Raw genomic sequence first — 13162 nt, forward strand, 5'->3', positions numbered from 1 at the left:
CCCGTGCGCAGCCCAGCCTGTCTCTGCGGGTCCTCCCGGGCCGGGGGCTGGCGGACACACCCCAGCCCACCGGGGCTCCCGGGATCTCCACACGGATTCCCGCGAGGACTGAGGTGTGAGGTGCGTGGTGGCCGGGCAGACGGGGTTTCAGGCTGTGTCCCTTTCCAGTGGCCACAGTGGGCTGCAGGGCCTGGACAGGAGAGCAATGGAGCGTCTGGAGACACTCGGGTGCAGGTCAGGGGTTCTCCTGAGGGCACCGCCGAGCGGAGGTCAGTCAGTGCCTCCTCGCAGGGAGGTGGGATCAGGATGTGAGCAAGGGGACACTCAGAGTGACCCAGGGGTTTGTCCAGCAGGACCAGCTGTATCACACGCAGGGCCAGCGCACGACGAATTTGGGGCTGCCTATTCAAAAATGATTAAGAAATTTATTTTTTTATTTAAACAAATTTCTTAACATTTATTTTTGAGAGACAGAGAATGAGCAGGGGCGGGGCGCAGATAGAGAGGGAGACACAGAATCCGAAGCAGGCTCTGGGCTCCGAGCTGTCGGCACAGAGCCCAAGGTGGGGCTCGAACCCATAGACCGTGAGATCATGACTGCAGCCGAAGTTGGACACTCAGCCGAATGAGCCCCCCAGGCGCCCCCAAAATGATTAAGGATTTTAAGACAGAGCAGAGCATCAAACGGCGCTGTGACATGGGCCACACCCTCCAGACACCCTCCGGCCACAGGCCACACATCCCACGTGGGGCTGTTTTGAACCATGTCCTCTGTCCTGCTCGGGGCTCTCTGCAGCCCCAACCTGGAGGCGTGTCCAGCCTCCGCTGCCCGCGGAAGGAGGGGTGAGGAGCTCCAGTCTGACGGCCAGGGTGGGGTGCTGAGGGTGGTGCGGCTGTGGTCCGACTGGCTGGAGACACGAGCCGGGGCAATCAGGCGTCAGAAGGGCCTCCGTGACGCGGCCCGGGGCCCCGAGGTCTGCTGTCCAAGAGACGGCATCGGCCGGACTTCAACTTTCATCTTTAAACCAAAAAGTGATTTCTCTGCTGCCGAAGGAGGGACACGCAGGGGGCAAGGAGGTGAGCACTGTCCCCCTGCTGGCACCCCTGTGCTGTTAGAGTGGCCTGCACGCCCCGTGTCTCCTGCTAGCTAGTCAGCTGGCCCAGAAGTCTTGGCTTCCGTCAGTCGGTCCCAAAAGCTGAGGCTGCTCAGGGCTGAGCTGGGGAGAGAGCTCCAGGTCAAAGGCTCTTTCGGCTGCCACCTGTCAGTGCTGGAGGCGGGGGAGGTGGCCAGAGGCAGCTCTGTGCCTTGCCCTGGACATGGGGCAGGCTATGGGGGTGAGTTTGGGGTGCCCCTGCAGTGCCGGGCCTGGGTTTTCCCAACCACCAAGCTCCATGGAGCTGAACTCGGTGATCTCTGTTTCCAAGTGGCCTTGGGGAGGGGGTGGCCTGGGCACTACACCACTGCTCCGAGGTGAGGCCACAGCCCCACAGCCCCTGCTTGTGGCTCTGAGAAGTGTTCCAAGTGCCTCTCGGTTTCCCTCTGTGCCCGTTGGTGGGGACTCTGCTCTCCTGTCAGAGGGGGGTGCCCTCAAGGCACTTTGTCTCAGCACGGAAGTCCGGGACGGTCAGGGAGGGGGGTTGCGTGTACATGAGCGTGTATGTGTGGGCGCGCATATATGTGTGTATGTGCGTGTGTGTGCATGTGGGTTGTGTACATGCGTGTGTGCGTGCACGTGTATACACACGCATGTGTGAGTGTGTGCACATGTGCACGGGTGCAGGTGTGTGCACGCATGTCTCACAAGGCCAGAGAGAGGTAAGCACAGGCTGGACACCTGGCCCTGACCCAGCACCTGGAGCTGCCGCGTTAAGCTGGTTCCAGAGAAAGGCTGAGCCAGGCCTTTAGATGGGGGGGCTCACCTGCCGGTGGTGGTGGCCATATGCGGGGGCACGGTGAGTGACGGCACTGAGACAAGTACATGGGGAGCGCGAGGAGTCCTGGTCACCAGGCATGGAGGAGTGGGCAGACACGGGAGGACAGAACCTCAGTCCTGCGCACTTCACCCTCTCCAAGCCCCGTTCCGAGATACACATGCCCTCCTCCCCCGCCAGGGAGACTGGGCCACGGCCAGCCTGCCGGATGCCCCCTCCACCCCACCAGTCATGCGGCGGCCCAAGCCAGGGCTCACTGGGGCCTCCTGCTGACCAGGTCCGTGTCCACCCCCAGGTGCCACTCCTGATGACGCCACCGCCACCACCGTTTCCCCCTCCTCCACTGTCAGCTGCCAGGCGCGCCCCGGAGGATGGAATGAGGGGCTCGGGTTTCAGGAGCCCCACCTGTGAGTACACCAGACTGGCCTGGACCGTAGGCGCGGGGGAGTGGGCGTTGCTGGCCCCGCCTCTGAGGTCCTTTGAGGGGGTGGGGCTGGGAGAGCAGTGGACTCCAGGCAGCCGGGCCCACAAGACCTCCAGGACACAGTTGGGGTCATCCCTCCCACCACCCAGCCCCCAGCTTCTCCCAAATTTCCATTACTGTCTGGGTTGCTTCTTTAAAGGGAGGATCAACATTTTCCGTAATGGACGCTTACAATTAACTGGCCCCCTGCGCAGCCCTCCGGGGTCCCTCTGTGAGCTCTGAGCCCCCAGGGCCCGGACGTCCTGCCTGTGTGACCTTGGGCAGCCTCATTCCCTCCCTGGGCCTTGGCTTGTCCGGAGAGAGGTAAATCTCAAAGGTCAGGTCACCGGGGCCCAGGCCGCTTCTGGATCTGCTGCTGTTGGTTGGAGCCCCCGGCAGGTGGGATGTCCACGGACTGGCAGGGGCAGGCCGCTGACTGTTAGGGAATTAGGGCAGTCCTACCAAAAATTGAAACGGAGGGGCGCCTGGGTAGCTCAGTCGGTTAAGCGCCTGACTTCAGCTCAGGTCACGATCTCACAGTCTGTGGGTTCAAGCCTCGCATCGGGCTCTGTGCTGACAGCTCAGAGCCTGGAGCCTGCTTCGGACGTGTGTCTCCCTCTCTGCCTCTCCTCTGCTCATGCTCTCTCTCTCTCTCTCTCTCAAAAATAAATATACATTAAAAAAAAATGAAATGGAACACGAAAAATCTCAGCAGGCCCCATATTTGTGAGGGTTAGCACCATCTCGTGGAGTGGGTGGTGGTTATACAGTCCCACGGAGGAGTGTGTGCGTGTGTGTGTGTGTGTGTGTGTGTGTGTGTGTGTGTGTGTGTGTGGTGCAGGACCTGTTTCTCGCTCAGGGTGTGGCCCTGGTGTGCGTGTTGGCATGCTTTGGGAGGGGCTGCCTTAGGTCCCCAGACCACCCTGTGCCCTCCCCGGCTCCTTCCAGGGGCGGGTGAGGGGCTAAAATTCAGGTTCTCCAACTGGCCAGGCTTGGAAAGCCCCACAGGCGCCCGCAGAGGTCCAGCACCCCGGGTCCCCGGGCACTTGGTTGGGGGCTGGCTGCAACTTTGGCTGCAAGTCTAGCAGTCCTTCAGGAATACCAGCTCTGCCCTAGATCCTGGGTTCTCTACCCCCCACCCCTGCCTTCTCGGGAAGCCCCTTGACTCTGCTTCCCTTCCCCCGCAGTAGAGTCTCCCAGCCCAGCCTGGCCTGACCAGCATGACCCACCTCCGCCGAGGGAGCAGATAACCTGCACAGCGCCCCCAAGGGTCACCACCGACGCCACCGCCGTCCCCGCGGTATGCCTCCTGCCTCCTCGTCCCTCTCCCAAGGCCCCCCAGCCAACCCCCCAAGCTCACCTGGCCTCTCATCAGTATTCTGTGTGGCCCAGCCAGGTCACTTCCAGGGCAGAGATGCAGTTGTCCATGGCGGAGGGGTGGGCCTGGAGTCTACTGCCCACCCAGCCCAGGACCCACTGGAGGAGGCCAGCTCCTCTCTCTCCTTTTTTTTCTGGGCCTGAGGCCTTTATAAATCCAACCCACCCCTTCCTTGAAAGGGTGCCAGGAACTCTCAGCCCCTGAGATGTCCGGTGCAAGTTTGGGAAATGCTGCATGGTGCTGTCCCTCTTGGAGAGTTATAGGGCACACAGCATTTTAAAGGCTCTGACAAGTCCTGCAGTTCAGAGTTGGCCACCAGACTTTCCCTATGTAACTGCTCTCCAAATGAGTTTGCCTATCCACATGGCAACCTCTTCTGCCATATATAGAACAAGGGAAGAATCTCGGGGTTGCTCCTCTCAGTCAGAGATCGCCCCACTCACATACTTGGATCCCACAGAACAGCAGGGGTCCCTGCCCTCAGAAGCCAACGTTTACCAGGCTGGGTCTCCCCACCCTTCTCTGGCCTGTCCCCACCCCCTCCTCCCTGGGCCTTGCTCACCCCATGTGGCCCTCCCCACCGGTCCCGGGGCAGGGGGGGAGGTCCCCTCAGGGACTTGAGTGACCTACCCGAGTCTGCACAGGGAGAGGAGATGGCGGCGGGGGACGCCCCAGACTGCCTGGCCGCGCTGCATCTGGACAGGCTGCCCTCGGGCGACCTCGATTGGCTGGTGCCCACGCAGGACGAGTGCGGCCGACCCATCCCAGAGTGGAAGCGGCAGGTGATGGTGCGGAAGCTGCAAGCCCGCCTGGGCGCAGACCCCGAATCCCAGTCCCAGGTGGAGCCCGGTGGGGCAGGGCGGGGCGTGAGAGGGGGCGGGGCGGGGCAGGGGGCGGGGACCTGCCGGAGAGGGGTGGGGCGGGGCGGGGCCAAGGGGTAGAGAGTGGAGGCGGGGCAGAAGGCTCCGTCCTGGCAGGTGGACGCGGAAGACGCGGGGCCTGAGCCCACACCTCGCCCGGGCGCCCCACTGCGTGCCCCTCTGTGGCCCCAGCTTCCTCCTCTGCCAGACGATGAAGTTGAACCAGATCAGGGAGCTGGGAACTTCTTCCCCTGGTTAGAGGTGTTATTTCCACGTGTTCTTCTATGTAACCATTTTTATCCCACCTCTATCTACCTCGTGTCAGGCCGTGTTCTAGGCAGTGAGGGAGACCAGCCCTGCGCTCCCAGCCCTCACGTTCCAGCAGGGAAGACAGGGTGATTGGGCACCTGATGGGGTGTGGGGGGCAGGGAGGGTGATTCCGCGTGTCATGGAGAGAAGCAGAGCAGGGGGAAGGGGAGTGACGATTCCATACGGGTGCTCAGGGGCAGCCTGTCTGGGGAGGTGGCCTTGAGCAGGGGCCAGAAAGGAAGGAGAGAGGAGCCCTGCGAGAATTTGGGACAAGTGATTCTAAGCAGAGAGAAAATAAATGCAAAGGTCCTGAGGCATGAGTGGGCAGCCCAAGGACCAGGAGGAGGCTGGTCCCTCTGAGGGCAGTGAATGAGGTGTGACGGACAGAGGCGAGGTCAGAGAGGGAACGGGCGGGCGGGTATTACAGGACTGCTCAGTGTCAGGCCTTTGGGGAGCCTTTGGGAATCTGAGCAGAGTAGCGGGCTCCCCCTAGCTGTCGTGTGCACAGTAGCTCCAGTCCTAACCCTGGAGGGATCCGGCTTTGTCTGCTTCCTCCGGCGCAGGCTCTGCTCCGTGCTCTGGGCCCGCTGGGCCCCGCAATCAGAACTTAGTCGTGCAGAGCACTGCCCGGGACCAGACAGCCCCAGGCCTCTGGGCAAAAGCAGGTGGTGGTTCAGGCCCCTCGCCTGCGAAATGGGGCTCCTCCCCCAGGGGGTCCTGAGCTGTAATCCGGCTGGCACAGAGCCCAGAGGGGGCCAGCTCGGGGTCCCTGTCCCACAGGCCTTGAGCGCCGGGGGGAGGGGAGGGCAGCCAGCAGGAGAGCCCAGAGCAGAGAGCCAGAAGCAGCCACCCAACCGCAGAAGGTTCCGGAGCTTGGCGGGAGGGGCGGGGAGGGGTCTGAGGAGAGAGAGCCTTTGGATTGAACGCTGAGGAGATGAGATTAGGATGTGGGCGTGGCAGAGCAGAGCAGAGGGACCCCGTTCTGAGGGCAAAGACGGGGCGCCCAGAGGGCAGAGTGGCTGCCCGGAGCCTCAGACTCGGGACTGGGGCCGGCCAGCCTCCCGGTTTATTCTAAGCCCGGCCGAGGGCCAGCTGGAGTTGAGGGGCTGGGCCGGGTCCGTGGCAGCACCGGGGGCCGGCTCGGCTCGGCTTGGGCCGCTGCTGAGCCGGCCTCCCCGCCTCCAGGGCGACAGCGGGAGCGAGGGCCCCGCGGAGCAGGCGGCCTGGCGGTACTCGCAGACGCACCAGGCCATCCTGGGCCCCTTTGGGGAGCTGTTGACGGAGGACGACCTGGTCTACCTGGAGAAGCAGATCGCCGACCTGCAGCTGCGCCGCCGCTGCCAGGAGTACGAGAGCGAGCTGGGCCGCCTGGCGGCCGAGCTGCAGGCCTTGCTGCCCGCGCCCCTGGTCAGCATCACCGTCCACAGCCGCTTCCTGCCCCGGGCGCCCGGCCCCGAGGGTGAGGAGGCTCCCGCCCCCGCGGCGGAGCCCAAGGGCCCCTCGGGGGCCTCGGGGGCGGAGCGCGGCGAGCAGCCCCTGCCCTTCTGGTGCAGCCACGTCGCCCGGCTGGTGCGCAGCATGTCCCTGCTGCTGAAGGGCATGAACGGGCTGGTGCAGGGCGAGGGGAGGCCCCCGCGGGAGGCCCCCGCGGAGGCCCCCGCCGGCCCCCCGAGAAGCGAGGCGCAGCGCGAGATCCAGCAGTGCGGCGTGTCCGTGCGATCACTGCGCGGCAACTTCGAGTCCGCTCCGGGCCCGTCCTGCGCCCCAAACCCGGGCCCCTGGGAGCCGGGGGCCCCGCCCGGGCGGTGCCCGAGGGGCTGCTGGCCCGCAGCCCCGCAGCCCCACAGCAGCCCCGCGGGAGGGGCGCCCGCGCCGGGGGACGCAGAGGAGGCCAGCGACTCGGGCGTCGGCTGCGAGGAGGCCCCGTCGGAGGCGGGGGCCGCGGCCGGCGCCCACCTGGCCAGCCTTCGCAAGGAGCGCATCGTGATGCTCTTCCTGAGCCACTGGAAGAAGTCGGCCTACGCGCCGGCCCTCAAGGCCGCGGCCTGCAGGACCCTGGAGGCCCGCCGCGCCGCGCCGCCGCCGGCTCGGGAGGCGGCGGCGGCGGGGGGCCCTGGGCTGCCGCCCCCACCGCCCAGCGAGGGCCCCCGGCTCGGCCACCTGTGGCAGCAGCGCCACGTCATCGCCCACCTGCTGGGCAACTGGAAGGCCATCATGGCACACGTGCCGGCCCGGCAGCTGCGGCGGCTGAGCCGGCGGCCCCGTGGGCCGCTGTCCCCCGAGCAGTTCCTGCCCCACGTGGACGGGGCGCCCGTGCCCTACGGCGGCCTCACGCTGGACCTCTTCATGCTGGGCTACTTCCGGCTCCTGGAGTGCGAGCTGCCGGCCGAGGAGCGCAAGATGCGCCACCTGCTGTGTTTCGAGGTCTTCGAGCACCTGGGCGCCCACGGCTGGGACGCGGTGCGCGCCTTCCACAAGGCCGTGACCGACGAGGTGGCCGCCGGCCGCCGCGCCTGGACCGACGGCTTCGAGGACATCAAAGCCCGCTTCTTCGGCTCCAGCCGAGGTCCCGCCTGGGACGCGGAGCCCGGCCGCAAGTCGGGGCTGACGCCCCTGGGGCCCCTGCCCCCCGCCGCCGCCCCCAGCAGCAGCGCCGAGCCCCCCGCGGAGAGGCCGGGGTCCGGCTGCCAGCGGGGCAGCTTCAACAGCGAGGACATCTGTGGCTACATCGACCGCAGTTTCGCCTTCTGGAAGGAGAAAGAAGCCGAGATGTTCAGCTTTGGAGAGTGAGACCGGCCGGCAGCCTGCCTCTGGGAGTGGGGCGTGGGAAGGGGTTCTGGCTCTCCCTGCTCTTTCCTTTGCCCCCCACCTGGTGGCCGGGTGGGCCCCGAGGCCGGGCTGGCCGACACTCCACACGACACTCACTCGGTGTGCCGATGGCCTCGTCCAGTCCCACCCCTGCCGGGTTCCACACCCCCCCCCCCCCCCCATCTGCGACTCAGCTTCAGTTTCAGAATCCTCACCAGGGACCGAGGAGCCCTCTCTGCCTCCCAGCCGGCCCTGAGGCTAGAGGCCTTGCCCTCCAGCCCCAGGCCGTCTGCCCGGGTGTCCTCCGGGCCCCTGGGATGCCGGCCCGGGTTTCCCTGCGGGCTCTCCTTCCAGGGCTGAGTCGCCTGCTGTCACGCCCCTCCGCATCTCCAGCACCGGTGGCTCCGGCCACGGCCACAGCCTTTGCCTGCCTCCTGCCAACCTTGGGCCATGCCTTTTCACCTCCCCAGGCCTCTGTCTCCGTCCGGTCCGTGAGATGACGGAGCTGGGGGTTGGAGAGAACGGGACTCGATGGGCCAGCGGCTTTCCCGTCAGGCCTTCCCGAATTCTCTGGGTCAGAGACAAGGCCCACGCCGGTCAGTACGGCCCCGCTGACAGACTCGTGTTCTGCTGCTGTGCCCTGCTCCCCCCGGGGCGCTCCAGAGGACCCGGGCCCCGAAAGGAAGCCTCCCTTGGGCCTCCTGTCCTCTCCTCCAGCTGACCAGCCGCCCTGGCCACGCGGCCCAAGGCAGCGACGGGGCCCCCCCTGCAGGCTCGGGGGAGCGGGGACATAAGGAATTTTTCACAGAGAACCAGTGTCTGAAGGGGACTCTGGGCACAGGCGGCTGTCACCCCACCCTCAGATGTGCGCTGTTAGATCAGAGAACATACAGATGGAAGGTTCCGAGGCACAGCCACTTCCTGTGTGCCCCCCCCCCCCCCCCGTGTCACCCGCACCCTCCTCCCTCAGAGGACAGCCCAGGTGCTGCAGGGTGTTGAGCGAACATGGCACCAGGGGCTCTAGGGACAAGCCCCGAATGGCTGGCCGCGGATGTGATTTGGCCCCCGGAGGGTGGCCCGCACCCAGGCCACGGGCCCGAGGAGGGCTGGCCCAGAGCGAAGGGAGCTTGGGGGGAGGAGCACAGGACAGTTGTGCCTGCCCCAGCAGGCAGTGTGTGTGGGGGGGGGGGGGGGGGAGGGAGGTTTCCGGAACCTTCCTCTGGGAACCGCCTCCTGCAGTCACACCTCCTGGGACAGAGGTCCCCTGCAGGGTCCTCGCCTCCCTGCGGAGCCTGGTGGGTGGCAGGCTCACTGCTGGATGGAACACACAGCCGGACGCCCAGGGGAGGGGGGAGGGGGAGGAGCCGCTGGCTCAGATTCTGTGCCCTCCCGGGGACCCGGCCCACGCATGAGTTCGCGAATAAAGACCCCCGTTCCCGGCCAGCCTTCACTGTGCTTTTTGTCTCCCGTGCCCACAGCGAGGGGACAGCCACCTGTGCCCTGAGAGAGTCCTGGCACTGGGTGAGCACCGAGCCCCCTGTCCCCAGCTCCACCAGACACGAGAGCCAACGTCCTCAGCCCCACAGAGCCTCCACGTCCTCATCTGTAAAATGGGCTGTGGTGCTGACCTGCCCTCTCCGGGGGTCATGGAGAGGGTGCACTGAGTCCCACGTGGGAGGCGTCTCTGTCCTGCGGTGGAGCAGGTTCTAATGAGCAGGGCGCCAACTCCAGGCTCCTGGTCCCCGAGTGTGACCACCGGAGCTATATGACGGCTGGTCCCCAGGCACTGCCGTCCAGACTCGGCAGGGGTGCGGCTCTGAGGGTGGGGCTGGGGAGCCCTGGCGGCCGAAGGCGGCCGACACTCTGATGTCTCCCTCGTCCTCTCGTGCCGCCTGCACGACCCTGTTGTTTCGAGGGCCTGGCAACGGAGGGGGCCGGGAGGAGGTGCGCGGTGCACACAGACCTGGCCTCAGGGGGTGCTGGCCCCGGGTGCTCAGGACAGCACTGCGCAGGGGGCCACCTGACTTGGGGGATCCCCGCTCACTCCCTGTAGCCTTGGGCAAGTCCCTCCAGGGCCTTGGGACCTCAGTGTCCCTGGGGTGGGGTTGGGCCAAGGCCAGTAAGGGGCGCCCCACAACCATCCTGGGTTCCAGGAAGACCTGGGGTCTGGGTGGAACTGCCCGAAGCGGGGTGAGGTGGTGGCTGGGACCCAGCTTTGAGGCCTGGGAAGAAGGAGAGGGCGCGGCGCCTGTGCTGGGCTCTCAGGGGCGACTCCCCAGATGCCCTTCTGCAGACTCTGCTTCCTACGGGCTGTACAGAAGCCCAGCGTCCCGGGAGCAGCCCCAGGAATTCTGGGTCCCTCAGCCGAGGCCGGTGCTGGGAAAGCCGTTTTTGTCCTTAAGACGTTCCAGGCGATTCTGATGCTCAGCGGCCTGGAAACCCCCAGCCCACCAGCAGTTCCCCTGGGGGGAGCAGGGGATCCCTGCGGAGTCGGGCTGACCCCAGCAAGGCCACACTGTCGGCTCCAAGCCTGTTCGGTGCCCGTAAGCCCGTCGACCAGCTGGCGAAACCCCCATTGCCCAGATACAGGCGTGCGGAGCTGCAGACTTCAGTGAGGCGAGCAGACCAGTGCCAAGCCCACGAGCTTCCCAGTGAGCTGGCAAAACACCGGGGAAAGGAAACCCCATCCCAGCCCCGTCAGTGTGTGTGGGACAGATACGAAGAAAAACGAGGCTGTGCCAAAGTGGGGAGGGAACGTCACCTTTCTCAGGACTAGAGTGACTAGAGTGATTGTGTTAGAGATGCCGCCCTTGCCGCCAACACGTGCAGGTTGGATGCGGAGCCCGGCTCTCCCCGCTCTCCTCCTCCCCTCTTCCCCCTCCCTCTCCCCCTCCTCCCCTCTTCCCCCTCCCTCTCCCCCTCCTCCCCCTTCCCCCTCCCTCTCTTCCCTTTCCTCTTCTTTCTCCCCCCTCCTCCCCCTTTCTCTCCCCCCTCATCCTCCCCCCTCCTCCTCCCCCCTCCTCCTCCCCCTCCTTCCCCTCCTTCCCCCACTCCTCCTCCTCCTCCCTCTAAATGACTCTGAAGTTCATATGAAAGGAACAGTGAACAAATGCAGCTGTGGAGGCCAGCCTCCAAGAGGGCCTCCAGGGCCCCCCGTCCTGATAGCACATCCTGTGTATCCCTCCCGGATTGGGCTGCAGAACAGGGCGGAAAGGACCGCTCTCGCTTCCGGGTGGGTAATGAAGACTCCCATCTTCGTCGCTCCCTTCTCTCTGGGGAAAGCCTGCGGCCGTGCAGGTAACAGAGGCCCGTGCAGGCAAGAAGTGAGGCCTCCCGCCCCAGTCCAGCCTTCAGATGACTGCGATCCGGCTGACCCCTGGGTGCCAGCTGAGGACAGGTCCTGAGGCAGAGGCACCTGCTCAAGTGCCCCAGGGCCATGAGGCTGCGTGGGATCGCGTGTTTGTTGTCTTAAGACACCAGGTTTTAGGGCCATTTGTCATGCAGCCACAGGTAACTAACAACAATACACAAGAAGACTTACGGGGAAGGGTGATGGAGAGGCTTACATTTCGGATATGAAGACATCATATTATAGAGCCCAAGTCCACCAACCAGGTGGTTCTAACCCCAAGATACGCTTCACTCAGGTCAACAGACCACAACGGAGAAAGCTGAGATACTGCACACAGAAAACATTGCCCTAAGATAAAGACGCCAGAGCACATCCGTGGGGGAAAGGAGGCACCGTCAGTAATAGTCCTGAGAGTGTTGGTAAACTACTTGGGGGAGAGGGGAACATGACCTTACGGCACCCCATTCCCAAAATAAATCCCAGATGGAAAAATAGACACGGTAAGCCAGTGGAGATGTAAGACACCCAAAGAGGCGTGGGCGGGTCAGGTGCGCTGGGATGGCTTTCACAGCCTGACGGTGCTGGGCCAAGTGTATGGGACCGTGTTACCTCCTGCTGGAGACAGTGCCTCAGCCGCCCATCCCGGACCACTCTCTGGTAGGTGCATCGAGCTGGAAAGATGATCACGTGTGTTGACTTGGTGATCTCACACTCTGAATCTGTCCCGGGGAAAGAGACACAGAGGTGGCACCATATTGGTCACTGCAGTCCAAGATGACACAGCCCGCACGTCCAGTAATAGAAGTGACGAGAGGTCACTTCAAATTCTTGAAGTGTGATATATCCAAAGTGTGGTGAAATTTGAAGATCCTCTTGCCAAAGACTGACCACATCGGAAATACTCGAGATGTAACATAAAATGATAAAACAGGACACACACACACACACACACGTGGGGCCATTCTACCGTCAACAAGTGTAAGGCTGGAAGGGAAGATTCCCGTGTGTTAATGGGGACGGTCCTTTGCTGCTTCACATTTTTCTGCGTTTTCCAAACGTTCTGCAATGAACATGTGTTATTTTTATCATCATAAAAAGAAACAAGCAGCATATTTTTAAGAACCGCACCACTCAGGAGCAACCTGTTGATAAAGATCTGTTTTGAGCTCCTGGTATCGGGTTTCCCAAACCGACCTGTCATGTGAGGGGCTGAGTCTCCTCTCCGCGAGTCCCTGTAAGGCCTCAGTTCTTGGCACAGCACAGAGCTGTGCCCGAGGGGAGGCAGCTCCCTGTGACGGGGGCCTGTCATCGGAATACCCTGTCCTCATTTCCTCCAGCTCAGTTGGGTGCACGTTAACCCTTCGTGTTCTGGCTGCAAGCACGAGGGCAGACTGACCCCTCTGTTCCCCGTCCAGTGGCCTCCCCAGGGTGGTCCCGGATAGGTGAGAGCCAGAGACATCCATGAGTACCCGCCTTCCCCCTGCAACCACTTGAGGCTGACGCTGAAGGCTGGGGGGAAATCCTGGGACTATCTGAAGCAGGAGCAGAGCCAGGCGGAGCTGGGCTGGGCTGGACTGGACTGGGCTGGACTGGGCTGGGGTGGGCGGGGCTGGACTGGGCTGGGGTGGGCTGGGCTGGACTGGGCTGGGCTGGGCTGGGCTGGGCTGGACTGGGCTGCGGTGGGCTGGGCTGGGCTGGGGTGGGCTGGGCTGGACTGGGCTGGACTGGGCTGGACTGGGCTGGGCTGGACTGGGCTGGACTGGGCTGGGGTGGGCTGGGCTGGGCTGGGCTGGACTGGACTGGGCTGGGCTGGGCTGGGCTGGGGTGGGCTGGGCTGTACTGGGCTGGGCTGGGCTGGGCTGGGCTGGACTGGGCTGGGCTGGGCTGGGCTGGGCTGGACTGGGCTGCGGTGGGCTGGGCTGGGCTGGGGTGGGCTGGGCTGGACTGGGCTGGACTGGGCTGGGCTGGACTGGGCTGGACTGGGCTGGGCTGGACTGGGCTGGACTGGGCTGGGGTGGGCTGGGCTGGGCTGGGCTGGACTGGACTGGGCTGGGCTGGGC

The 13162-nt window shown here is 64.5% G+C and overlaps 1 protein-coding gene across 1 annotated transcript; it reads left to right on the forward strand.

The window, feature by feature from the left end:
• Positions 1-2185: 2185 nt before the first annotated feature.
• ESPNL (espin like) lies at positions 2186-7880 on the forward strand. Its single transcript, XM_047846364.1, has 4 exons — positions 2186-2339; positions 3583-3695; positions 4418-4612; positions 6128-7880. The coding sequence occupies exons 1-4, from the start codon at positions 2240-2242 to the stop codon at positions 7730-7732; spliced, it is 2013 nt and encodes a 670-aa protein (XP_047702320.1). The 5' UTR covers positions 2186-2239; the 3' UTR covers positions 7733-7880.
• Positions 7881-13162: the final 5282 nt, after the last annotated feature.

The sequence above is a fragment of the Prionailurus viverrinus genome, unplaced genomic scaffold (assembly GCF_022837055.1).
Source record: "Prionailurus viverrinus isolate Anna unplaced genomic scaffold, UM_Priviv_1.0 scaffold_39, whole genome shotgun sequence".
In the NCBI taxonomy this organism is placed as follows: Eukaryota; Metazoa; Chordata; class Mammalia; order Carnivora; family Felidae; genus Prionailurus; species Prionailurus viverrinus.